The 26684-nt window shown below is 40.2% G+C and overlaps 1 protein-coding gene across 10 annotated transcripts in view; it reads right to left on the reverse strand.

Moving 5' to 3' along the window:
• paqr3a (progestin and adipoQ receptor family member IIIa) overlaps positions 1-25955 on the reverse strand; it is a 45273-nt gene extending 19318 nt beyond the window's left edge. Inside the window, exons 1-9 of one of the 10 annotated variants that reach the window (XR_005943734.1) lie at positions 25855-25918; positions 24865-24943; positions 24407-24595; positions 23892-24054; positions 17383-17538; positions 15638-15835; positions 11796-11886; positions 5998-6288; positions 3985-4122 (exon numbers count right to left, since the gene is read on the reverse strand). Coding sequence is in view for 2 of the 10 variants with exons in the window: in XM_041193186.1 (XP_041049120.1) it covers positions 3983-4122; positions 11796-11886; positions 15638-15835; positions 17383-17538; positions 23892-24054; positions 24407-24591 (933 nt within the window). In the remaining 8 variants the exon portion in view is untranslated. The other 9 variants (XR_005943735.1, XR_005943738.1, XR_005943726.1 and 6 more) reach the window with 9 other exon arrangements.
• Positions 25956-26684: the final 729 nt, after the last annotated feature.

A 26684-nucleotide genomic window follows, 5' to 3' on the forward strand; every position in this document is an offset into this window, starting at 1 on the left:
AATATGCCTTATGGACCAAACAATCTACGCTGGAGTCAAAAATCCAATATTTTCAAGCTAAATCTACTATCGTAACCACCTATTTCCTTCCCCTGCATAAGCTTATCTATCTTTCTCTTAAATGCATTTATACTACTCGCTTCAACCACTCCCTTTGGTAGCAAGTTCCACATGCCTACCGCTGTTTGGGTGAAGAAGTTTCTTCTGAATTCTCTTATTAGATTTATTGGTGAATTATCTTATGTTGATGGCCTCTAGATTCCCCACAAGAGAAATCATTCTACCTGTATCCACTCGATCAAAACTTTTCATTATTTTAAAGACCTCTATTAGGTCACCTCTCAGCCTCTTTTCAAGAGAGAAGAGAGACAGTCTTCAAAATTATATCCTGATATGTATACACATACATTTCTGGTGTCATCCTTGTAAATCTTCTCTGCACCCTCTCCATGTCTCTATGTCCCTAATATAATATGGTGACCAGAACTGCACACACCACTCCCTCAGTGTGGTCTATGTAAAGTTTGATTCAGGCTTAGCATAACTTCCCTACTTCTTAATTCTGTCCCCCCTAGAAAAAAAGCCTACTGCTTTTTAAAAAAAAATTATGGCCTTGCTAATCTATGGCCCAACTTCTAGTGCTTGGTGTATTGTACTTCAAGATCCCTTCGTTCCTGGAGCCCACCTAGACTTGCACTTTCCAGTAATAAGTGACCTCCCTACTCATCCTATCAACAAATACCACCTCACATTGAAGTGTTGAACTTCATTTGCCAATTATTTGCCCATCTACAGGTTTATTAATGTCCTCCTGTAATTTGTTGCAGTCCTTTGCAATATTGACTATCCCCCCAATTTGGTATCATCTGCAAATTTAGAAATGATGTTTTGGATTCCAGAATCTAAATCATTAATATAAATTGTGAAGACCAGTGGTCCCCTGATCCTTGTGAAACACCACTGCCACTCTGAATAACCACCAATGTTAAGCTGACTGGTCTATAATTCCCTGGACATGTTGTGTCCCTCTTAAATATAGAAATTACATAACTCTCCACCAATTGTCTGGTACTACACATTTTTCTATTAAATATAACTAGTAATGCCCCTGCTATTTCTTCCCTAGCTTCAATCCATCCAGATCGGGGGCTTTATCCGGAGTTATTTGTTCAATACATCCCCCTTTTTTAAATTAACTTACTTTACTCATCTTGTCATTCAACGTCATGTCTACCTGTTCTATCTCCCCGGTAAATATGGAAGCAAAATAATTATTTTAGTATTTCTGCCATCTCACTATTGTTACCTGTGGTATTATATGCTTAATGATTATATTCCCATCACAGCCTTTTTTATTGATGTGCCTGTAAAATATGTTACTATTTTGGTTTATGTTCCTTGATAATTTTAATCTCATAGTTCCTCTGACTTCCTAATTGTTTATTTTTGATTTTTCTCCTAATTTCTCTGTATTCTCTCATTGTGCATTCCTCTGCTATCTATGTGCTTAAGGGAACAAATGAGGGTTGGCAATTAGGTGTCCCTTATGTCTTTATTCATCCATGGAGTATCACTAGTGTTTAGTTTGTTTTTTCTTCCCTTTTGGTGGAATTGTTTCCTATTATTCTACATCCTGCACTATTTTCCTTTCCCATTGAAATCAATGAAAAGGAAAATTGGGTGAGGTTTACATTTCATATTTCAGATTTCCAAAGATAACCTTTACATCCTGACTGTTGAGATTGATTTAATTCTTTCACTCAGCTCAATACCTTCTTCCTCACACAATCTACATACTTTAAAAATGTGCTTTCTGTTGCTTAATTATTTTGGATTTTTCTGGTCTGTCATTTATTCTTTTACATCTTGGTATGATCGAAAAAGAATCTCATAAGCTGTTTTGCTTCATTGCTACCTCCCAAGATGATTTTCACATTAGTGAGTGGATGGTGTTTTAGCCCTGGTTGCAAGCCCAATTATGTAATTAATTAAGCAGGTATTGAAAGAACTGGAATGCAAATATGAGTCATAATTCAGTTAGTGTTGGAAAATGTTTTATTTGTGACACCAGCCATTAAGTCACAGGAGAAATAATGAACAAAGCTCCAAATAGTTGTCATATTGAACCTAAAACAACTTTATCCCTCCCTTCCCTTTTCCTCGCACCACACCCCTCAAATAAAATTAACAATTTCAGAATTTATACAATCTTTTCCAATCTGATAAATGCACAACTTAAGCATTTGCATCACATGACTAGCTTGTCCTTGAAGGGCAAGCAGTAAAAATGAATAAACAGAAGTATGATTATTACAACTCAAGCATAATTACAAAAAGTACCATCATTATCAAACAGCACTAATTCTACTAATAGATAAGAAAATTTCTGTGCACAAAACAAAAAAAACTTGTACATTGCACTTAGCCCTCCACAAGTTTTATATCTAAACTTAGAACTTAATATCCTAACGCTTGAAGCTCTGGGACAGGAGCACAGTTTTGTAAAGTTTACCCTTTATTCATCAGTGGTGTTCTCAAGAGTAATTGCTCCATCCTTATACCATGCTATTTGAAAAGTTAATATTTCAATTACCAAAGATAAGATTTTTCTTTTTATAAAGGAAAATAGAAATATTTTTCCCTTTTGAGACTTACTAGAATCTATTGTCCATCAGAGAAGTGCAAGGTGGCAAGACAATCTACCTGCCTACTTGATCTCTTTAGCTTACGAGGAGGAATGGTAGAAGTAGTAGACTTTTTTCCCACTCCTCCTATCAGACAAATACTAATTCCTCACATACATTTGTGTCCTAAGGGACCACATCAGGCAAATGGTCAACCTGACCTGATCAGTAGGTCACTAAGCTGAAAAATTTAAGGTACTCAGGAAACGGTCAGATTACTTCTACTCTAACATGCCAGTGACGTTCACAACCACTGATCTGTACAACTTGATCAAACAGGTGAAATTTTTAGCAATGAAAATTCATTTCATGTTACTTGTTACTAAATGTAGGTAGATTATCAACCATTTTAGATATGGCTGTTCTTATTCATGAAGATTAAATGCCACATGTTCTAATTCTGTCTACACTCTCTAAATACAGATCTGGAGGATTCTTTCTTGGATAAGGAGATTAAGCAGTTGTCAGTTCTCTCCCTGATATTTTTTATGGATGTACTTTTATATTGGGCTAGTTAAATACATGTATAATTTCATATCAGTACACACACTGCTCTTCTTTCTCAGACTCCCAGCACATGAGGGAATAGGACTTAGTCTGATAAGCAAACTCCCAGTGTAAAGATCACATATACTTTATTCTACTTGTCATCTATGAAAAGCCGCTTCAAATGTAAAAAGTAGTAGTTCTTACTGATAGGCTGAGGCAATCTCCACTAATATGAACAGGGGTGAGGCAATCCCCTAGGATGCAGTCTCAGACTATTTGGGCTTGCAACCAGGGCTAAAACACCATCCACTCACTAATGTGAAAATTTAGACAAATGAAGGTCTTCATACGCAGACTTGCTCCATTGTCACTACAACAAGCAATTGACAATTTAGCTTAGTTAGCCAGCTGAACTTTGCAGGTCTTGATTGAGACTAGTACCTGACATTTATCAATTAAGTCTTGAGTAATATCTTACTAACAGTATGGGGAAAACATACATTTTTTGAAGAATGATTACTACACCTTAAGGTGCAAGCATCTTTATACAAGTACATTAGACATCTTACAAAAAGCTACTGGAAAATATCTGCAGCATATAATTATACAGGTCTGGAAGCTAACTGCTCTCCTCCAACAATCTGTTACTTTAAATAAAAAGGTCTGTATACATACAGATTAATAATAAACAATCAATTAAGCAGTCGAATTTTAACACTGTCCTTCCCTGGCTCAGTGTAGTATTACAGATTCTTAACAGGCACTTCTACAGAAATTGTTCACCTAATTACAAGACGCTTATGTTGCAGTTATGTACCCATTAGTTGAGAACAGGGTTGGCTGTGTCTATACTGTGTGATGTAGACTCCAGTTTGGTGCCACCAATAAAACATCAGTACAACAAGGACATGCCAGCACTGATGACTGGAACCGAGGTAGTTGAGCTGCCCTGTAAAAGGTACAGAAATGTTACTACTTCATGCTCTTCCACTCTCTGGACCACATTTTATAACCATCCCTAGAACAAAGCTGCATTGGATGCTGAAGTATTTAATTATAAAAATGAAAATTGTAAACATACACATGGTTTACAAAGTCATTTGGTAGCATAGAACTTGAGTATGGCTTTAATAAAAGACATTTTGTCACAGCTTTTTATCTTGCACTCAGGACAATCACAAGAATACCAATATTGGGAAGCAACAACTCAGAAAAGAGTGCTGATTGGTAAAGGCATTGTCATGGAGAATGCACCAGTTAATGGTGACTGGCAAACTGCCAATCATTGTTTGAAATTTAAACCAGGCAGCTTGACTCAGGTGAAGGTATTGTCCTGAGCAATGAGCTATCACTTTAGTTGAAACAGGTGCAATATGTGCACATGTTCTTTCTGTTTACAAAGAACAGGGCCCTGTTCTTTCTGTTTACAAAGAACAGGGCCCTGTGTATTAATATATGTAGCTTCTGTACTGGATGCAAATGTACCACACTGTGAGCCCGGCTAACTATCTTAAATTGGTTGTCAGCGTAATTTTTAGCAGATTGACAATTATTTATCAAATGTTGTTCAATCACGGAATCACATCTAATGTTGGACACTGTTTTTGAGTTTTGCAAGTACGGGCTGGTGGGCAGTCTGTACCCTGCCTGTTACGAACAGTGGCAGAGACAAGCAGTTTGATATGATCTGCCAATCTTTGGGATGTACAGCCTACATATCCAACATCACACTGGCACTGAAATTAATATACCACATTACTCATTTGTGTGATAGGCAGAACGTCTTTTTGGCTCGATGGCAGCATCTGGTTAGTGGCGAATACCATTTGTATTGCTACTGTATAGTAGCAGCATGTAACAGCTAGTTTCACCTATTGCTTAAATTTTTGAAATACCTTGCCTTTCCAGGGTAATCGGACATAGACTGGGCACTTTTCAGGGCCAAAAGTGATTGCTTTAGTTTGCGTGATATACAGCGTGAAATGATCTGATCAGGGTAGCCATTATCTCACAGGATGTCTCTGATTCACCCTATTTTAGCATTGAGCTTGCACAGTGAGCAAATGGCTTGCATCCTATTTATGAGTTTGCTGATAAGGCCAATCTTATACTGTGTGGAACTGTAAGAATCTCAATGCATGTACTGACTAATGAAGGTGGGCTTGCGGTAGACCGTGGTAGAGAATCCTCTGGAGGATTTCTCAACTAGTATATCAAGGAAAGGAATTTCATTTGACTGCTCCTTTCCAAAGGTGAATTTGAGTTTAGGAGCCCATTAAGACATGTAAGGAAATTATTACATGCTGCTACGGGTTTAAATATAGCAAATGTATCATCTACATAACAAAAATATGCAAGTGGTAGGAGGTTAGGTGTCATTCCATCGAAAACGCATTTCTCATGGAACCCAACAAAGATGTTTGTAAAAGCTGGGCCTGGAGGGGATCCCATGGCAACACCAACTATTTGGGCATACATGGTGTTGCTAAAGCTGAATTCAACTGCATGAGTTGCCATGTTCGTAAGCTTAATGAATACTGCTATCAATACGCAAGTCCTGTATGGTCTTCGCAAATGTGAAGGCATCCTTCACCATGTATCTGGAAAACGTGTTCAAAACTGGTTGTAACAATTTGCCCAACCTTTGGCCAATTCATGCTGTGCAGAACTGGTGATAGATAAGGTAGGGCGTAAAGGGACATCACTTTTGTGTCTTGGGCAGCCCAATCATATACAGACGCAGTGAACTGTAAGGACAAATCCTGTCACACGTCATGCAGCAGCTCATCACTTACAAAGTCCAGCAAACGTTTTTTTAGCTTACTTTTGAGCAAGGCTGTCCGGTCGTGTTGAGCGGCAGATCCAATGGCTACAAATTTGGACCCGTCGTCAAGAAAAATCAGAACGGTTGTTCGGAATCCCGCAATATGTGTGCTAGAGCAGCTAGGCACGCTTCCAAGGATTCAGCATCTTCAGTGGAACTTGGTTTGTGACGGGATAGTTGGGACTATAGGAGTTTGAACACAGCAAATACCTCTTCCCGTTTCATTTGCGATGAAGGCACACCAAAATTGAAACCATGTGCAAGAACAAACATCTCGCTTTCCAAGAGTACCTGGTCAGGGAGATTTGATACATGTTTAGTGACGTTGTTAACTATACTGCCAAACCGCAATCATATGTGGATGATACATTTGCTATATTTAAATCTGTAGCAGCATGTAATAATTTCCTTGCATGTTTTAATGGGCTCCATCCTGTGCTCAAATTCATCTTGGAAATGGATCAGTCAAATGAACTTCCTTTCCTTGATGTGCTCATTGTGAAATTTGCTGTGGGGGGTTCTCTACCACGGTTTACCGTAAGCCTACCTTCACTGGTCAATACACGTCTTGGGATTCTTACAGTTCCACGCACTATAAGATTGGCCTCACTGGTAGCCTCATAAATAGGACTCAAGCTCTTTGTTCAGCATGCAAGCTTGATGCTAAAATAGGGCACATCACAGACTTCCTGTGGGATAATAACTACCCTGAGCAGATCATTCGCGCTGTATGTTGCACAAACGCATGAACAGGTCTAAAGCCACCACTTTTGGCTCTAAAGAGTGCCCAGTCTACCTCCAATCACCCTAGAAGTATAAGGTATCTCAAAAATATGAGCAACAGGTGAAGCTAACTGTTACACACTGCTATTACGCAGTAGCAACACAAGTGGTATTCGCCACTACAGGATGCTGCTATCAAAGCAGAAAGACATTCTGCCTATCTCACAAATGAGTAATGTGGTATATGAATGTCAGTGCCAGTGTGATGCTAGGTACGTAGGCCATCCATTCCAAAGACTGGCGGATTGCATCAAACAGCATGCCCCTTCTGCTGTTCACAATGGGCAAGGTACAGACCATACCCAACCAGGCCATGCTTGCAAAACTCAAAACACTGTCCACGATTGAACAGCGTTTGCTAAATAATCCTCAAGTATATTAATTCAAGATTGTCGGTTGGGCTCGCAGTGTGGCACATGTGTGTACTGGAAATGATATATTAATACACAGGGCCTTGTCCTTTGCAGACAGAAAGAACATATACACACATTGCACCTGTTTCAGCTAAACAAATTAAATAATAGCCATTTGCTGGTTCATTCCTTAGGGCAATGCCAAGGGTGTGTCTGTGAGTGAGGCGGGAATGGGGGTCCAGCTTTGGAGGAGCCTCAGCCAGTGCCCTTGTCCAATAGGTACAAAGGTCTTGCTCCAGGTGTGGACAAGGGCACCAACTGCAGGGAGGATGAGTGAACTCACCACAAAACCGTGGCACAAAGCGCCATTCAAGTGGGGGGAGAAAAGAAAAATGTAATAGTAATAGGGGATAGCATAATTAGGGGAACGGATACTGTTCTCTGCAACAAAGACCAAGTCCTGAAGGCTGTGTTGCCTACCTGGTGCCAAGGGTAAGGACATCTCTTCTGGGCTGAAGAGGAACTTGGAGTGGGAGGGGAAAGATCCATCCAGTTGTCATGGTCCATGTAGGTACCAACGACATAGGTAGGATTAGGAAAGAGATTCTGTTGAAAAAACTACAAGCAGCTTGGGGCTAAATTAAAAAGCAGAACCACAAAGGTAATGATCTCTGGATAACTACCTGAGCCAGGTAAATTGGTTCAGGGTAAATAAAATTAGAGAGGTAAATGCATGGCTCAAAGATTGGTGTGAGAGAAATGGGTTCTGATTCATGGGGCACTGGCACCAGTACTAGGGAAGGAGAGAGCTGTTCTGTTGGGATGGGTTTCATTTGAATCATGCAGGGACCAGTGTCCTGGCAAATCGTAAAACTAGGGTTGCAGATAGGACTTTAAACAATTAGTGGGGAGAGGGTTCAGTTGAAGGGAAGTTTAGAAAATCAATGATAGCGCAGAGGTACAGGGTAGTGAAGAGGCAAACGATAATCAAAGTGTGACAGGAAGGGGCAGAAAATGTAAGCAGAAGAGTGCAGCAGCAATGAGAACCAGAATGAGTAATAATGGTAAAATGTCAAAGCTTCAGGCTTTTTATCTGAATGCACGCAGGACTTGTAACAAGATAGATGAGTTGACGGCACAAATGGAAATAAATGGATATGACTTGATAGCTATTACAGAGACGGGTTGCAGATGACCAAGACTGGGAACTCAATATTCAAGGGTATTCGATGTTCCGGAAAATTAGGCAAAAAGGAAAAGTAGGTGGGGTAGCTTTTTTAATAAAGGAAGGTATCAGTGCGGTGGTGAGTAATGATATAGGTGCAATAAATCATGATATGGAATCAGTTTCGGTGGAAATAAGGAATAGCAAGGGGAAGTAGTCATGACTGGGAGTTGTCTTTAGGCCCCTGAAGAGTTGCCTCATTGTAGGACAAAGTATAAATTGGGAAATAATGGAGGCATGTAAGAAGGGTGTTACAATTGTCATGGGTGATTTTGACCTACATGGTGGCTGGACAAATCAGGTTGGTAGGGGTAACACGGAAGACGAATTTGTGGAGTGCATCAGGGATTTTCTTAGAGTAATACATTGCAGAACCGACCTGGGAACAGGCTATTTTAGATTCAGTAATGTGTAATGAGGTAGGATTAATAAGAGATCTCTTAGTTAAGTATCTCTTGGGGGTAGCAATCACAACATGGTAGAATTTCAAATACAGTTTGAGGGTGAGCAACTATGATCTCAAATCAGTGTCCTCAACTTAAATAAGGACAATTACAGAGGTAAGAAGAAAGAATTGTCTAAAGCAGGCTGGGAAAATAGACTAAGGGGATGGTCAGCGAATGAGCAGTGGCAGACATTTAAGCAAATATTTCGTAACACTCAACAAAAATTTATCCCGGTCAAAACAAAGGACTCAACGAGAAGGGTGGACCACCGGAGTTAACAAAGGAGGTCAAGGAGAGTATCCACTCAAAAACTATGGCATACAAAGCGGCGAAAACTAGTGGTAGGCTAGAGGACTGGGAATTTTTTTAGGAACCGGCAGTGGATGACTAAAAAGTTAATAAAGAGGGAGAAAACTGATTATGAAAGTAAATTGGCAAGGAATATAAAAACAAACAGCAAGAGTTTCTACGGGGTATATAAAAGAAAAAAAAGAGTGGCTAAAGTAAGCCTGGGACCCTTGGAGGATGTGACTAGAGAATTGATAACAGGGAACAGGGAAATGGCAGATAATTTAAACCAATATTTTGTACCAGTTTTCACGGTGGAGGATATTATAAACATTTCAAAGATATCAGATAAGCAATGAGCTAATGGGAGGAAAGATCTTGTAACAGTTTCTATCACGACAAAGTATTTGAGAAACTAATGGGGCTAAAGGCAGACAAGTCGCCAGGACCTGATGGCCTGCATCCAAGGGTTTTAAAGGAAGTAGCTGCAGAGATAGTGGAGGCATTGATCAAAATATTCCAGAACTCACTGGATTCCGAGAGGGTCCCAGCAGGTTGGAAAAATGCTAATATGATGCCCCTGTTCAAGAAGGGAGGGAGACAAAAAACAGGAAGCTATAGGCCAATCAGCCTAACATCTTGTCATTGGGAAAATGCTCAAGTCAATTATTAAGGAAGAAATAGCAGGACATTTAGAAAAGCTTAATGCAATCAGAGTCAACATGGTTTGTGAAAGGGAAATCATGTTTGACAAATTTGCTAGACTCCTTTGAGGATATAACAAGCAGAGTTGATTAAGGGGAACTGGTCGATATAGTGTATTTGGATTTCCAGGAGGCATTCAATAAGGTGCCTCATAAAAGGTTATTGCACAAGATAGGAGCTCATGGTATTGTGGGTAATGTATTAGTATGGATTGCAGATTGGTAAACACACAAGACAGAGAGTCGGGATTAATAGGTCCTTTTCAGGTTGGAAAGACGTAACTAGTGAAGTGCCACAAGGATCGGACCTAGGGCCTCAATTATTTACTATCTATATTAATGACTTGGAGGAGGGGGCAGAGTGTAATGTATCCAAATTTGCTGACGATACAAAAATAGGTGGGAGGGCATGTTGTGATGAGGACATAAGGAATCTGCAAGGGGATATAGACAGATTGAATGAGCAAAAACTTGACAGATGGAGTTTAATGTCGGAAAGTATGAAGTCATGCACTTTGGTAAGAAAAATCAAAAAGCAGACTATTATTTAAATGGAGAGAAACTCCAAAAAAGTGCAGCACAGAGGGATCTGGGCATTCTTGTGCATGAAACACAAAAAATTAGCCTGCAGGTGCAGCAAGTAATTAAGGCAGCAAATGGAATTTTGGCCTGTATCGCTAGGGGGTTGGAGTTTAAAAATAGGGAAGGCTTGTTATAACTGTTACAGGGTGCTGGTGAGGCCGCACCTGGAGTAGTGTGTACAGTTCTGGCCCCCGTATTTGAGAAAGGATACACTGACATTGGAGGTAGTTCAAAAGAGATTCACTAGGCTGATTCCTGGGATGAAGGGGTTGACTTATCAATAACAGCTAAACAGGTTAGGCCTTTGTTCATTAGAGTTTAGAAGAATGAGGGCGATCTTATTGAAACATACGAGATTCTGAGGGGGCTTGACAGGGTAGATGTTGAGAAGATGTTTCCACTAGTGGGGGAATCTCAAACTAGGAGACAGTTACAGAATAAGGGGACACTTATTTAAAACTTGAGATACAAAGGAATTTCATCTCTGAGAGTAGTGAACGTATTGAATTCTCTACCCCAGGAAGTTGTGGAAACTAGATCACAAAGTATTAAAGAGAAGGTAGAAAGATTTTTAAAATAGCCGGGAGTTGAGGGCTATGAGGAGCTGGCACGAAAGAGGAGTTGAGGCCTATGCCAAATCAGCCATGATCTTCTTGAATGGAGGGGCAGGCTTGAGAGGCCAAATGACCTACTCCTGCTTCTATTTCTTATGTTGACCAGAGTCAAGCTGTCTGGTTTAACTTAAAAAAATGTTTGGCAGTTAACTGTCAGTCACCATTAACTGGTGCATTCTCCATGGCAATGCCTCTATCAATCAGAGTTCACTTGCCAACCAATCAGCATACTCTTCTTATACAGAATAAAGTTGTCGTTTCCCTGACATTGGTAGTCTTGTGATTGTCCTGATGAGTGCAAGGTGAAAAGCTTTGACAAAATATATTTTTTCAGCAATATACAAATAGTTTAAGTTTTAGATGTTCTTGTAAAGAAAAGGTCTTAAACTTTAAAATAAACCCTCAAGAAATGAATTGTCTGCTGGGCCAACTATTTTGCAGCTATGAACAATAGGTTCCAGATCTACTCCCAATATTCAGTGAAGGGGCAAAATGAATGCCAAAACTCCTCAAAATTAAAAATGCACCAATCACACTCTCCTAGCTGTCTTACACGCTCTACGATCCAGTAATTTTGTTTTGATTCAGCTTGGTATAGTCTCAGCATGTCACTGCCATAGTTCAGATATTATTCGACTCATATTGGAGGCAGAAACTTTTGTTTTGAATACACATGTTAAAGATTTGCTATACGGTGTCATATTGTGACAAATCACTTGTCCTGAGGCTAGTTATGTAACTAGCTTTCATATTAATTGTGATAGTCTAAAAATCAAACTTTAGCCTGTGTGCTGAATGCTCACCTGGAAAATATCTTTCTGGAATTTTTGTGACATAGAGAAAGAAAGCCACTGCACCCATCAAATACATCACGAATACACGTGGCACAAATGCCTGTGAAGATAAAGTAAATGAATCATGAGAAGATAAACAAAAATATTAGGATTGAACTTAAAAACACAAAAAATGTATCTGAACTTTAAATCAATAGGAAAAGATCTGAACATAAATTTCTGCTATGAACCACTATTCATTCTATATATGCTGCTGCAATTTAGCCTTTGCCCACCAACTTGGGTTATTTTTTGTACAATACTGGTAATTTCTGTACTGAAACCCTCCATAGCAAAAACTTGCATTTATGTAGCGCTTTTCAAAATATCCCGAGGCACTTTACAGAGCAGTAATGAAACAAAAGGGCAGATATTAGAAAAGTTAATAAAGCTTGGTCAGAGGTGGATTTTAAGCAGAGGCTTAAATTTGGAGTGATAAAGGGATTTCAGCAAAGGAATTCTAGAGTACAGGGACTGAATGACTGGTAACCAATGGGGGTTGGGCAATGGGAGAGGAAAAGACACCAATATCAGAGAGATGATGGAGGCTGCAGTCCTCTACATTTATTTTTCAGCAACAAGAAAGGATTATGCTGACTGACATTAAGTAAAGGAACTTGAGTATTGCTGAAAAAAGAGACATGTCGAAGCTTTTTGTCTTGCTCTCGTCAGGACATTGCAAGAATACCAATGTCAGGGAAGCAACAACTTTCTTCTCATACAATATAGAGTTCTGACTGGTAGAGTTGTTGACATGGAGAATAGACCAGTTAATGGTGACCGATAGTTAATTGCCAAGTATTGTTTGTAATTTAAACCAGGCAGCTTGAACATGATTGGTCAAGGCATTGCCCTGAGGAATGAGTAGCGAATGGCTGTCACTTATTTTGTTTAGCTGAAACAGGTTCAATGTGTGTGCATGGTTCTTGTATATACATTTCACCTGTTTCAGCTAAACAAAATAAGTGACAGCCATTCGCTACTCATTCCTCAGGGCAATGCCTTGACCAATCACAGTCAAGCTGTGGGTTTAAATTTCAAACAATGGTTGGCAGTTAACGGTCAGTCACCATCACTGGTGCGTTCTCCATGGCAACACCTCTATCAATCAGAGTTCACTTGCCAACCAATCCGCACTCTCTTCACATATAGTATAAATTGTTGTTTTCCCCTAATATTTGGTATTCTTGCGAGTGTCCTGACAAGTGCAAGTTGGAAAGCTTCGCCATGTCTCTTTTTTCAGCAATACTCAAGTTCTACCAAATGACTATTAAAGGAACTTCCTTTAACACTCAGATTCAAGGTTTCTTTCTGTCAGGTAATCATTGCTGGTGGAGCTCCTCCCCATGCACCTCCTTTTCATTACTTATATGCCCTTTACCCTTGATGACATTGGCTAGAAGCATAAGACTCAAATGGGTCAATGGCTTCATACCTTTATCACTTTAAAGATAAAATTCTCCATTGATCAGTCTTCTTCCTTCAAACCACAATTTAATCAGAGTGCCAGTCCATGTCCTCACTCATACTTCATCTTCCCCACTGCCGTGAATTAAGTCATCAGCCTCAATTTCTAATCCCTCCAGTCTTGTGTACCAACCTATCTCAGTGATCTCCTCCTACCATGTGTTCCTGGACATGTTCTCTGTCCAATTAGATTTAAGCTTATTTTTGTTCAGTTTTTAGCTGAATGTTCAGCCACTATGCCCTTGTCCTGCAGAATTATGTTGCCAAACACTAATGAACAGAGAGTGTATATATGCACAAATCATTGAAGGGCAGGCTGAGTAAGTGTGTTCCTGGGCTTTATAAACAGAGGCATGGAGTACAAAGGCAAAGACATTATGCTGAACCTGTATAAAACTCTTGTTCATCCTCAACCGGAGTTCGTGTCCAATTCTGGGCATTGTAGTTTAGGGAGGACGTGAAGGCTTTAGAGAAAGTGCAGAGAAGATTTATGAGGATCTTTCCAGGGATGAGAGAGTTCAGTTAAGTAGATAGGTTAGAGAAGCTGGGCTGCTCTTGTTAGAGAAGACAGAGGGGATTTGATAGGAGGTGTTCAAAATCATGAGGGATCTAGGTAGAATAGAGAAAGCAAAACTCCCTATAGTGGAAGAGTCAAGAACCAGAGGTCACTAATTGAAGGTGAAAGGCAAAAGAACCAACTGCAACATGAGGAAAAGCTTTTATGCAGTGAGTGGTTAGGATCTGAAATGTACTGCCTGAGAGCATGGTGGCAGCAGTTACAATTGAGGTTTTCAAAGGGGTATTGAATAAGCACCTGAAGAGAGAAAACTTGCAGTGCTACAGGGAAAGGGTAGGAGGGTGGCCGAGTTGCTCTTGCAGAGAACCGGCAGGGACAGATACGCAGAATAACTTTCTTCTGTGCTGTAGCAAGTCTATGATTCTATGCTGCCTTCCCACTTGCTTTCAGAAGCTCACTGAACACTGTATTCTTCAACCAGGCCTTTCTTCACCACCCCTTAATGCCCCTCTTGTTTTCTGTGAAGCACTCAAGCATTCAGACTCTGAACAGTCTGACACACAAGCTGCTGTTTGCGAAAGGTGAAGTTGACTGTGCATACCCTGCAAAGTGTACTGTGATTGGGATTTTGATATGTGCAAGAAATGGCTCAGACTAACAGATTAATTGATTCTCTTCCAATGGGGAAATGCTCAGGTTGCACTAGATCCTTCTTAAAGGTACTGCCACAGTTAGAATCTTACAGGGGAACATTGTCTTTGAACACCTTCTATTATACCGTGGTTTGTCAAGTCTTATGCATACACACCACCTACTTCAAATATTAAAAGATTTGTTACTAACTACCAAGTTAAAAATAAATCTTGAAAGTATGCTAATTTGTCCAGATATCTAGATCCAAGGTTTGATATAATTTGTCAATGGATTAAACTATGCAACAATATATTGTTAAGTTTGATGTAAATTGTTAATGCATTTTAGGCATTATATTATTGGATAGAATGCACTATTTACTTGCTGCTTGAACTGATGCTATAATAAGGGACCTTAGTGTGCATGTCCACCGGTCCCTTAAGGTGGCAGGACAGTTAGATAAGGTAGTCAAGAAGGCATATGGGATGCTTGCCTTTATTAGCCAAGGCATAGAATATAAGAGCAGGGAGGTTATGCTGGAATTGTATAAAATGCTGGTTAGGCCACAGCTAGAGTATTGCGCGCAGTTCTGGAATCCGCATTATAGGAAGGATGTGATTGCACTAGTGAGAGTGCAGAGGAGATTTACCAGGATATTGCCTGGGCTGGGGAGTTTTAGGTATGAGAGATTGGATAGACTAGGGTTATTTTCCTTGGAGCAGAGGAGAGACATGATTGAGGTATAAAATTATGAGGGGCATAGATAGGGTAGACAGGAAGGAGCTTTTCCCCTTGGTAGAGAGATCAAAAACCAGGGGGCATAGATTTAAGGTAAGGGGCAGGAGGTTTAGAGGGGATGTGTGGAAGAATTTTTTAACTCAGAGGGTGGTGGGAATCTGGAACACACTGCCTGAAAGGGTGGTGGAGGCAGAAACCCTCATAACATTTAAGAATTATTTGGATATGCACTTGTGATGCCATGGCATATAAGGCTATGGGCCTAGTGCTGGAAAATGGGATTAGAATAGTTAGGTCCTTGTTTGACTGGTGCAGACTTGATGGGCCGAAGGGCCTTTTTCTGTGCTGTAGACCTCTATGACTCTGTAACTAACCCTTGCCAGCATGTTTTTTTTTTGTTTGCCCCAAACTCAAGCATTACATTCTATATAGTTTAAACTCATTTTCTCTCACTCACTTGAACTATTGGTGTGCTCATCCCTCCATTCTGCCAAATCCAGTGAATTGTTGGGATAAATCCATACACAGACACGCAGCAAAAGATGAGTGCACGCAGGCTGTACCACTGCTGAGTGAGGTAATACGGATGTATTTGTGCAAAGAATACTGCTAATATCATAGCCAGCACCATTATTAAGTACACCTGTCGCCAATACTAAACACAAAAATACAATCAAGTCTTATACAAATTACTGATCTATTACAAATGGTTCAAGGTTAGAAACCTCACTATACATTTAAAAAGTATTGTAACTCTTTCAAGTACAAACACATTTCCATCTGTTCCTATTCAGATGAAGTTACATTGTTTCATAATTTGCCATTGTGAGATTTGAACTCTTGATCTTGGGGTTACAAACCCAGTACCATAACCACTTGGCTATTTAGGCCAAGCTTCAAAATTCAATTAATGTGACACTCTGGTAATTGAATGTGGTAGCATATTTATGGAATTAGTGAATACCAGTAGATTTGTTTATTCAGCTAAGTGATAAGATACAAAAATACAATGATCTAATTTGGGATCATTTGATCCTTTGCATTTAAGACACCAAACCTTTAACGTAATGAGAGCACTTCACAGGAGCATTATAAAACAAAGTATGACACCAAGCTGCATATGGAGATATTAGGTCAGATGAACAAAAGCTTGCTGAGAGCTAGGTTTTAAGGAGTGTCTCAAAGGAGGAAAGTGAGGTAGAGCTATAGAGAAGAACTTGGGGCCTAGGCAACTGAAGGCATAACTACCAAGGTAGTCAAGGTACCAAGAGGCCAGAATCAGAGCAGCATAGTTATATCAGAAGTCAATCTAGGTTAGCAAACACAGAGGTGATAGGGGAATGGCATACTGGTATTGTCGCTGGATTAGTAATCCAGAGCTCTGTGGACCCAGGTTCGAATCCTACCAAGGCAGATGGTGGAATTTGAATTCAATAAAAATCTAGAATTTAATGTCTGATAATGGCCAAACCATTGTCGATTGTTGTAAGAACTGGTTCACTAATGTCCTTCAGGGAAGGAAATCTCCTGTCCTTACCTGGTCTGGCCTACATGTGACCCACAGCAATGTGGTTGATTCTTAAATGCCCTCTGAACAAGGGCAATTAGGGATAGGCAATAAATGCTGGCCTAGCCAGCGATGCCCACATCCCATGAATGAATTTTTTTAAATGGGACTATAGCTGTTTCCGATGGGCTGAGGCAGGGGAAATCATGGAGATGGAAATAGGTATCTTAGCGACGGTGCGGATGTGAGATCAGGAGCTCATCTAACAGTCACATGTAACACCAAGGTTGCAAACAGGCTGGTTTAATCTGAGACTGTGGCCCTGGAGAGGGATTGAGTCAGTAGCTAGGGATGGAGTTTGTAGCAGGGACCAAAAATAATGGCTTCAGTCTTCCCAATATTTTAAAATATGATAGAGATAATTTACACTTAGCAATTTAATGTGCTGCACAATGTTATTCCCCATTCCACAACTACAGCACATTTGAGAGAGGGTAGCTTTTCCTATTAACAAGCAACACACTTCTCAATGTGATCCTGTGGTTTTGCTTATCTGTGGTTAGATATAGCATGAATTTCAATTAAGGTTTAATTATCATTTGGTTAGTGAAGAGAAATGTCAAATATTACTGTTCATCATTGTGTGAAATCAACCCATACAAAGCTTAAGCATACTGAGCAAAGTAAAAACTCACCTCGTTACAGTAAAAGGCATAGAACACTGCAGGGACATAGCAGCCCAAAATCCCAATGGCAATACCAGCATAATCGAGGGCCATCCAGCGCCGATTCGCTTTCTCAGAGCGATGGCAGCAGAACAGGTGATATCCCACTGAACATAGCATGCAAACCTACAAACCAAATACTCCAAACTAATTGCAAGGAAAAGAAATGTAAGAATACTTAAATATTTCAAAGAGCTGCCTAGCATTTAATTGTGCATGCAAAATGATTTCAATGGCTGTTCAGTTTACAACTTTTAAGCAAATCTCAAACTTATACTGCAGTGATGTAATGAATAAGCAAACAGCTTCTGTCATAAGCATAGCATACTATTATCCACATCGTGCCAATTTAAAACCATGCAACCATCTCTCCCTCACCACTTTAAAGAATGGTAGTTAAGAGAAAAATAGCAAAGATTTCTAGATGCAATTATGAAGCAAAGGGATGATCAAAGGGGTGGAGCACTTAAAATGAGGAGAGCGAACTTATACTTGAGAATGAAGGAACACTGGAGATGCTTATGCTTTTTACCTCATTTTTAAAACAGATGGCTTAAGTTTCTCAGCAGTATCAAACAATGCAATTGAAAGACAAGTTCAATACCAATCTATTAACATAATAGATTGCTTTACTTCTCTGAATCCTGTGCCAATTCCCATAATTGGTAAACACATTGGAAAGAAAGCAGTGAGCACAGTTGCCAAAAGGGATTTGCACCATCTTTGAATTTCCAGGTCTGACACATTCAATAATCAGTCAGGAAACTATTCTAGCAAAGCCATCCAGTCACATACCTGCAGTCTTGAGCAGCCCCTGACCATCAACATTATCAAAAGTTCTGAAAAATCTACACAACTCCCATGAAGCAAGGTCTAGAGAGCTTAAAACTCCTTTGTCCACTGAGGACACCTCGACCTAGGCCTTGGTCAATGTTCAGAGCTGTGCTCCGGGACCTGTTTGTACCTATATTTATAGGTTATACTTGATATCAAGGAATCACAAACAAGCGTCACTGACAATTCCAATTTCTGTCAGGCAAAAACATATATCCTTGTCCTCATCACAAGTGTATACCTATCAGAAGTCCAGAACCATGGAGGTTCCCCCCGTGGATGGTCACTATCTACCTCCTTACTCATTCACCATACTTCTGTACCTTCACTATGCCTCTGGGTGACCACCTCTGCAATGCATCTCACATTTCAACATATATTGCTGAGTGCAGCCAGCTGGTCCAGTAGCTCATCAGTCCACTACTCAAGTAAAACAACTTTGATCATGGATAAGAACACACAAAATAGGAGTAGGTTATTTGGTCCCCTTGAGTCTGCTCTGCCAATCAATAAGATCATGGCTAATCTGACTGTGGCCTTAACTCCACTTTCCCGGCTAGCCCCATAACCCTCGACTCCCTTGTCAATCAAAAATCTGTCTAACTCAGGCCTGAACATATTCAATGATCCAACCTCCACTGCTTGATGGGGGGAAGAGATTTCCAAATACTAATGACCCTCTGAGGAGAAATTCCTCTACATTTCTGTCTTAAATGGGAGACCTCCTGTTTTGAAACTATGCCCCCTAGTTTTAGATTCCCCAGGAAATGAAACATCCTCTCAGCATCTACCCTGTAAAGCTCCCTCAGAATCTTATATTTCAATAAGATCACTTCTCATTCTTCTAAATGCCAATGAATACAAGCCCAACCAGATCAACCTTTCCAAATATGGCAACCTTTCATCCCAAGAATTAGTCTGGTGAACCTTCTCTTAACTGCTTCCAATGCAAGTATGTTCCTCAAGTAAGGTGACCAAAACAATGCACGGTACTCCAGGTACTCCAACATCCTGTACAACTGTAGCAAGACTTTATGACTTTTATACTCAATCCACCTTGCAATAAAGATTAACATTCCATTTGCTTTCCTGATTACTTGCCATATTTGCATGCTAACTTTTTGGTGACTTATGTACAAAGACACCCAGATTCCTCTGTACCGTAGCATTCTGCTGTGTCTCTCCATTTAAATAGTATTCAGTTTTTCTATTCTTCCCGCCAAAGTGAACAACCTCATTTTCCCACATTATACTCCATCAGCCAAATTTTTGCCCACTCACTTAACTGATCTATATCCCTCTGCAGACTCTTTGTATCCTCCTCACAACTTGCTTTCCTACCTATCTTTGTATCGTCAGCAAATTTGGCAGAAATACAGTCCCTTCATCTGAGTCATTAATATGGATCACAAATAGTTAAGGCCCCAGTTACAGTTTGCCAACCTGAAAAAGACCCATTTATCCTGACTCTGTTTCCTGTTAGTTAGCTAATCCTCTTTCCATGCTAATATATCACCCTCAACAGCATAAGCTCTTAAAAGGTTACCACAAAATTATGTGACATTTTATCAAATATCTTTTGGAAATCTAAATGCACTACATCTACTGGTTCCCATTTATCCATCCTGTTTGTTACATCCTCAAAGAACCGTAAAAAAATTTGTTATGCACTACTTCCCTTTCAGAAAACAACACTGACTCTGCCTGATAGTATTGTGATTTTCTAAATGTCCTGCTAACAGCGCTTTAATAGTGGATTCTAGCATTTTCCCAATGACAGACATTAGGCTAATTGGCCTATAGTTTCCTGCTTTCTGTCTACCTCCTTTATTGAACAGAGGTGTTACATTTCGGGTTTTCTAATGTGCTGGGACCATTCCAGAATCTAGAGAATTTTGGAAGATTACAAGCAATGTATCCACTACCTCTGCAGCCACTTCCTTTAAGAACGTAGGATGCAGGCCATCAGATCCAGGGGACTTGTCAGCTGTAAGTTCCGTTAGTCTTCCCATTAATTTTTCTCTGGTGATACTGATTGTTTTAAGTTGCTCTCTCCTTTTTATCTCTTGATTTTCTACCATTCTTGAGATGCTTTTTGTGTCTTCTACTCTGCAGATGGATACAGAATATTTACTTAAAGCCTCTGCCATTTCCTTCTTTCCCATTATTGATTACCTAGTCTTGTTCTCTAAGGAAGTAATGCTCACTTTAGCTACACTTTTCCTTTTTATATACTTGTAGAAGCTTTTACTGTTTATTTTTATATTTTTGCTAGCTTTCTCTCATACTCTAATTTCTCCCTCTTAATTTTTTTTTAGTCATCCTTTGCTAGTTTCTAAAATTTTCCCAAACTTCTGGCCTACTACTAATCTTCACAGTATTGTATGCCTTTTCTTTCAATTTGATACCGCCCTTAACTACTTTAGTTAGCCACAGATGGTGTATCCTTCTGGTACAGCCTTTCTCAATGGAATTAATCTTTGTTGAGCATTATGAAATATCTCTTTAAACATCTGCCACAGTTTCTCTACCATCTTATCTTTTAACCTAATTACACAGCCCACTTTAGCCATCTCTGTCATCATATCCTTGTAATTGCCTTTATTTAAGTTTAAGACACTAGTTATGCATCCACATTTCTCAAGCTCAAACTGAATGTGAAATTCTACCATGCTATGATCACTCTTGCCTACAGGATCCTTTACTATAAGGTCTTTAATTAATCATATCTCATTATACATTACCAGGTCCAAAATAGCCTGTTCTTTTCTAGGTTCCAGAATCTAGTATTCTAAAAAACTGTCCAGAATACACACTATGAACTCGTCCTCCAGGTTATCTTTCCAATTTGATTTGTCGAATAATAAAGTCGCCCATGATTATTGCAGTACTTTTCTTACAAGCCTTTATTTCTTGATGTACACTTTGTCCTACTGTGTAGTTAGTTAGGGGGCCTATAAACTACTCTCCCATTACTTCTTTCCTTTGCTATTTCTTATCTCCACCCAAACTGATTCCACATCTTGATCTCTTAAATCAAGATCATTTCTCACTATTGTATTGATCTCGTCCTTTATTAACAGAGGTACTCCAACTCCTCCTTTCCTCCTGTCTTCCGGAAATGTCAAATATCCTTGAGTATTCAGGTGCCAACCTTGGTCACCTTGCAACACGACTCTGTAATGGCTATCATAACACTTATTTATTTCTACTTGTGCTATCAATTTCATATTGTTAGGAATTTGGTGAGCATTCAGATAAAGATAATTTCTATCATTTTTGCCTACTCTGGCCTTATTTGCTGGCGAACTCTTTTGTTTGTATGCTCTGTCCCTTCCTGTCACACTCTGGTTATTATTACCTGTATCATTAGTCTGCACTATTGCCTTGTCTTTTCTCTTTAACTTTCAAAATCTCCCCTCACATGTGAACCCTCCTGCTCACACCACCGCCCACCCCCTCAAGCTCACCTCCCTTCCCACCTCACTACAGCCTTAGTTATATGATTTACCAGCATACTGGTCCCAACACGGGTCAGATGAAGGCTATACCAAAGGTATAGCTCCCTCTTTCCCCAGCACTGGTGCTAGTGGCCCCTGAATCGAAACCCATTTCTCCCAGACCAATCTTTGAGCCACACATTCAACTCTCTGATCTTATTTACACTATACCAATTTGCTCACAGTTAAGGTAGTAACCCAGAGATTACCAGCCTCATGATTCTGCTTTTTAATTTAACCCCTAGCTACTAGCTAGCTCATACTCACTTAGCAAAACCTCTTCTCAGTCCTATGTCGTTCGTACCCACATCAACCACAACAACTGGATCCTCCCCCTCCAAGTTCCTCTCCAACCTAGAAGAGATTTCCTTCACCCTGGCACTGGGCAGGTAACATAGCCTTCAGGACTCATGCCCACAGCTGAAAATAACCTTATCTATCCCCCTAACAGGACTCATGCCCACAGCTGAAAATAACCTTATCTATCCCCCTAACTATAATATCCCTTACTAAAACCACATTCCTTTTAACCCTCCCAAATTGAATGATCCCCTGCACCACAATGTGGTAGTCAGTTTGCTCACCTGCCTGTAGACCCTGCTCTTGTCCACACAAGCTGCAAGAATCGCAATGGCAAGGGCTGAGGCTCCTGCAGTGCCAACTTGTAGATCCCCATACTTGCCTTACTTGCAATCCCTGACCATGGACCAAATTTGAAGTACCTAGCCTAAGCTTCCTGTAACAAAGCGTCCAGATAACTTTCTTTGTCCCTGATGCATTGTAATGTCTGAAGCTCAGACTCCAGCTCATCAACTCTGAACCAAGTTACTCAAGTTACAAACACTTACTGCACATGTTGTTGCTGTGGATCACACTGTTGTCCAGCAGCTCACACACGCTACAACTGCAACACATCACCTGCCCTGGCATCTTTAGAGTTTAATTTAACAAATTAGGTTTAGAAATATCAGTCAATGATTATCTGCAGTTATATCAAGTGGTTTAACTAGTTAAGCTGTAAATTTAATGCAATACTTACATCTCCCCAGTACCAATTTAAACTACTGTCTCCATTGATAAAGAAAAAGAAGCTCACAACCACTCACCCACCTGGTCATCTAATTAATGCTTCCAGGCTTCAGCTCTCACACTGCTGTTTCTCTCTGACCACTCCTTTTTTGTTAAAGGGTTAGACCAGCACCTCCTTCCTCACTGCATCTAATTCCCTCACTTACCAAATTCCCAGGTTTATACTCTGTCACAAGCTGCTACCTTCATGCTTACCATGCACATCACTCAACCAGCTCCTAATCAAACCATTTCAATGCTACTATTGACTTAATCAAGGCAAACTAATTTTCTTTCTGATTGATATTCAGCTAACCCCAATGTTAATTCAACTATTTTAAATGAATCAACACTAGTATTAAAAAGATCATTTAGAAAATCTAGGTTCTGATCTTTGGCACATTGGAGAATAAATTATTCTCATCACTCTGTATTCTCTATTCTGTTACTCATGATCAACGCCAATCTCTCACTATTTTTGCAAGGTAAGGTAGAGTTTATTTTGCTTAACAGTGAAAATATTCTGTATTAAATTACTGTATGGATAAAAATTACTTTAAATATGCATAAACTACAATTTCTTGTCTCAGCCCACCAGGATAGCAAGACAGAACAGAAGAGCAACCAGCAGCATAACAAGTTCAAGCCTGCTACCAAAAGGACCAATGTGAAGAAATAATAACAAATAAACCAAGCACAGTAAACTTGGTGTTCTTCCAGTGCTGCCAATACAAACAGTACAAAACTGGAACAGTTTACGATGTTTAGTACATTTGAAAGCTACAATGCTGGGAAAATAATTTTTAGCTGGGGTACCATTATGTGGATGGGACACTTGTAACCTATTACCAACATAAGAAGCAACCTGGATTAGGTGCAGAGTAGGTGCCACTATTCTGTCTCGTGTCCCAATTTATAATAAAAGGGTAGTGAGATGGTCCTTCCAGAGAGATACTTGTCAGGTCATAATTTTAAGTCACTGGAGTATCTAGCACTCATGAAAGAAAAAAAATCATGTAATCTGATGATCCCTGCAAAGATATTTCTTCAATATACAAACATGTCTAAACAACTTGCCTGGAAGCAGAAGAGACAGATGGAATATATAACATAATCATCCCTAGAGGCATTTGCTTCAGGGAGTACAGTAGCCATGTCATAAATGCCAAGACTGAAGAACAGGAAAAATCCAAGTAGATGACTCCAGATATTCACCGTCTCATTCGATAAAATAAAAAGACTGCAGAGAGAAGTATTAAATTATTCCAATGCAAAAATACTAGCACAAATATTTAGGTATCAAAACTCATTTCCTAAGTCTTCTGATGAGCTACTGTAGATAAAATGTCTTTACATGGTAACATATGTACAACATGTACCATTTCAGTACATTGCACTTATCAAATTATTAAATATTTTCATTATTGAGATAAGATCTTTAATATTTCCAAATTACCAAATTTACAGCTTGCAATTTAGCTTGAAGGAAAAGTGAAAGAGACTGATATTTATTCTAGAAATACATTTGTATCCAAATATAAATAAAACCTGGTATGAAGAGAGATCTTACTTGTATTTACTCTCTAACCCACCTTTTTAAGCACAATTTTGATGGTAGATAAGCTCTGTATCCATCTGTAATGTAAGGATTATCCTTAAGAAAGGATGGAATTTGTTCGTAAGTGTACAGACGGATGCCTCGTGGTACAAGAACAGGCCAATAATGGTAGTTTCCTAGTTCAATGTAATGGGCACTTTTAAGCAACTTCTGAGGCATGATGCTGAAAATTATAAAGGTAAAAAAAGACAAGATTTTATCACAGATGGTGAATGTATATCGAATAGATTAAGTCAATAAGGTCCATTCAACACCATCTCATTTGAACAAAGGCTCCAAAATAATTATATTCATTATACAAAAATAATTTACAGTTTGACTTAACTGTTTAATACAATTAATAAAAATTACAAGAATTAATCTAACTTACAGCATTTGTTTTAAACATCTTGGTAAACATTCAATGGCTCTTTTCACCTCGAGATATTTTACCTTGTTTAAAATCGACAGTGTGGGGAAAAAACGTTACGATTTGATGCTGGAGCCTCTGATATATTATAATCTTGAATTTCTATTTCATGATATAAACGAATGTAATTTCTCACTTTAAGGCGTCAAAAAATAGTTCAACAAAACAAAGGCCAACTCAATCCTCTGACGACAACAGCGGTTCTTAAATGACCCGTTATAAATAATATAAAATGTTTGTGTTTGAATGAAACCCCAGCAGCTTCACTGACTCAGGCTGTTAGTGACACATTCAGGGTCCAGAGAAGGAGCTTCCTCGCCAGCCTGTCAGCACAACTGATATTTAGATCTCACCTTCAACCTAGTTAAACCTGCCCACCATCCAGTTAACTAATCAACGAATCACTTAACCAGGAGCCGTCACCCGCCCGTTGGGAAATGAGGAAACTTTCACCTCGCGCTTCACGGCCGGCGCCGCGGTGACATCTTCACCCGGAGAGACAGCGAGTCCCAGCGGCCAGGGTCCGGGCCTCGGGTCTCCGGTCTCCGGTCTCCAGCCTCCAGCCCAGCGCACTCGGCTCTCCGCTCAACCCCAGCTCCACTCCGGCCTTGAACCGGATACGGTCCGTCCGCAAACTTCCGGCTCAACGAGAATTCCCCCCCCGGGATCCGGATTAAACTGACCCCAGGGCAGCGGGGGGGGGGGGGGGGGGGGGTGATTTGGATCCGGATTAAACTGGTTTCGGGATCCGGATTAAACTAACCCCAGGGCGGGGGGGGGGGGGGGGGGGGCGCGGTGACTCCGGGATCCGCATTTAACTGGACCCGGGTCAGAGGAATTGACTCTTGGATCCGGATTGAACTGAACCCGGGGCAGAGGGGGTAACTCCTGGATCCGGATTAAACTGACCGGGACAGAGTGGGCTCTGGGATCTGAATTAAACTGACCCCGGGGCGGTTGATAATTCTGAGATATGGGGCAGAGGAGCGTGTTGCGGTGAAATTGACAAATACCTCGGAGATCTCCGGTACGGTTTTCGATTGTTTATTCAAGCAAATGCAGGGAGAGCCTGTTTTAGCCAACCAAATCTAAATCAGTACTCTGCCCTCTGAGTTTGGACTGCGCTAAACCCCATATATCTTTCCCCTTCCGCAGTCGGTCCTCCTAGGCCGTGGCTCCTTTTTTTCAGAAGTACCTCCTTCTCCATACGTTCCGGATTCTTAACCAGTGTTTGGGCCTGTCTTTGCCTCCTCAAGCTACATGTGAGGCATGTCAAGTACAACAGCAGTACTAACTGGGCTACTACCAAAACGTGAGAGAGAAAATCCTGGTCCATGAATGGATCTGTACATTGAGGCCCCAGGTAACACAGAGGTTTTCCCACCAAGTAGCATCGTCTATTTGCTCTATATAGTTATCTATGCCCTTGATCCTCTGTTGCAATGTGTGGTAGGCCCTCTGTACCCTCTCAATTTCCTTCCGTATTGCAGTAACTCTTTCGAGTACAAACATGTTTCCATCTGTTCCAGTTCAGATGAAGTTACATTATTTCATAGTTTGCCAGTGTGAGATTTGAACTCTTGATCTTGGGGTTACAAGCCCAGTACCATAACCACTTGGCTATTTAGGCCAAGCTCTGTATTGTAGTAAGGTGTTCAGGCTCAATCTGCACGTTAACCATCTCCTGCTTGTGGATGTCCACCAGCTCCACCTGGGCTGGTACCTGCAGGTGCAAGCGCCTTGTGTGACTGGTCAGTGGGCATAGGCAATTCCCATTGAGGTATTCTCGCTGTGACGTGGTAATACAATATCTCCCTTTTCCTAAGCATGTGACATGAATTGG

This window comes from Carcharodon carcharias, chromosome 1 (assembly GCF_017639515.1).
Source record: "Carcharodon carcharias isolate sCarCar2 chromosome 1, sCarCar2.pri, whole genome shotgun sequence".
Lineage (NCBI taxonomy): Eukaryota > Metazoa > Chordata > Chondrichthyes > Lamniformes > Lamnidae > Carcharodon > Carcharodon carcharias.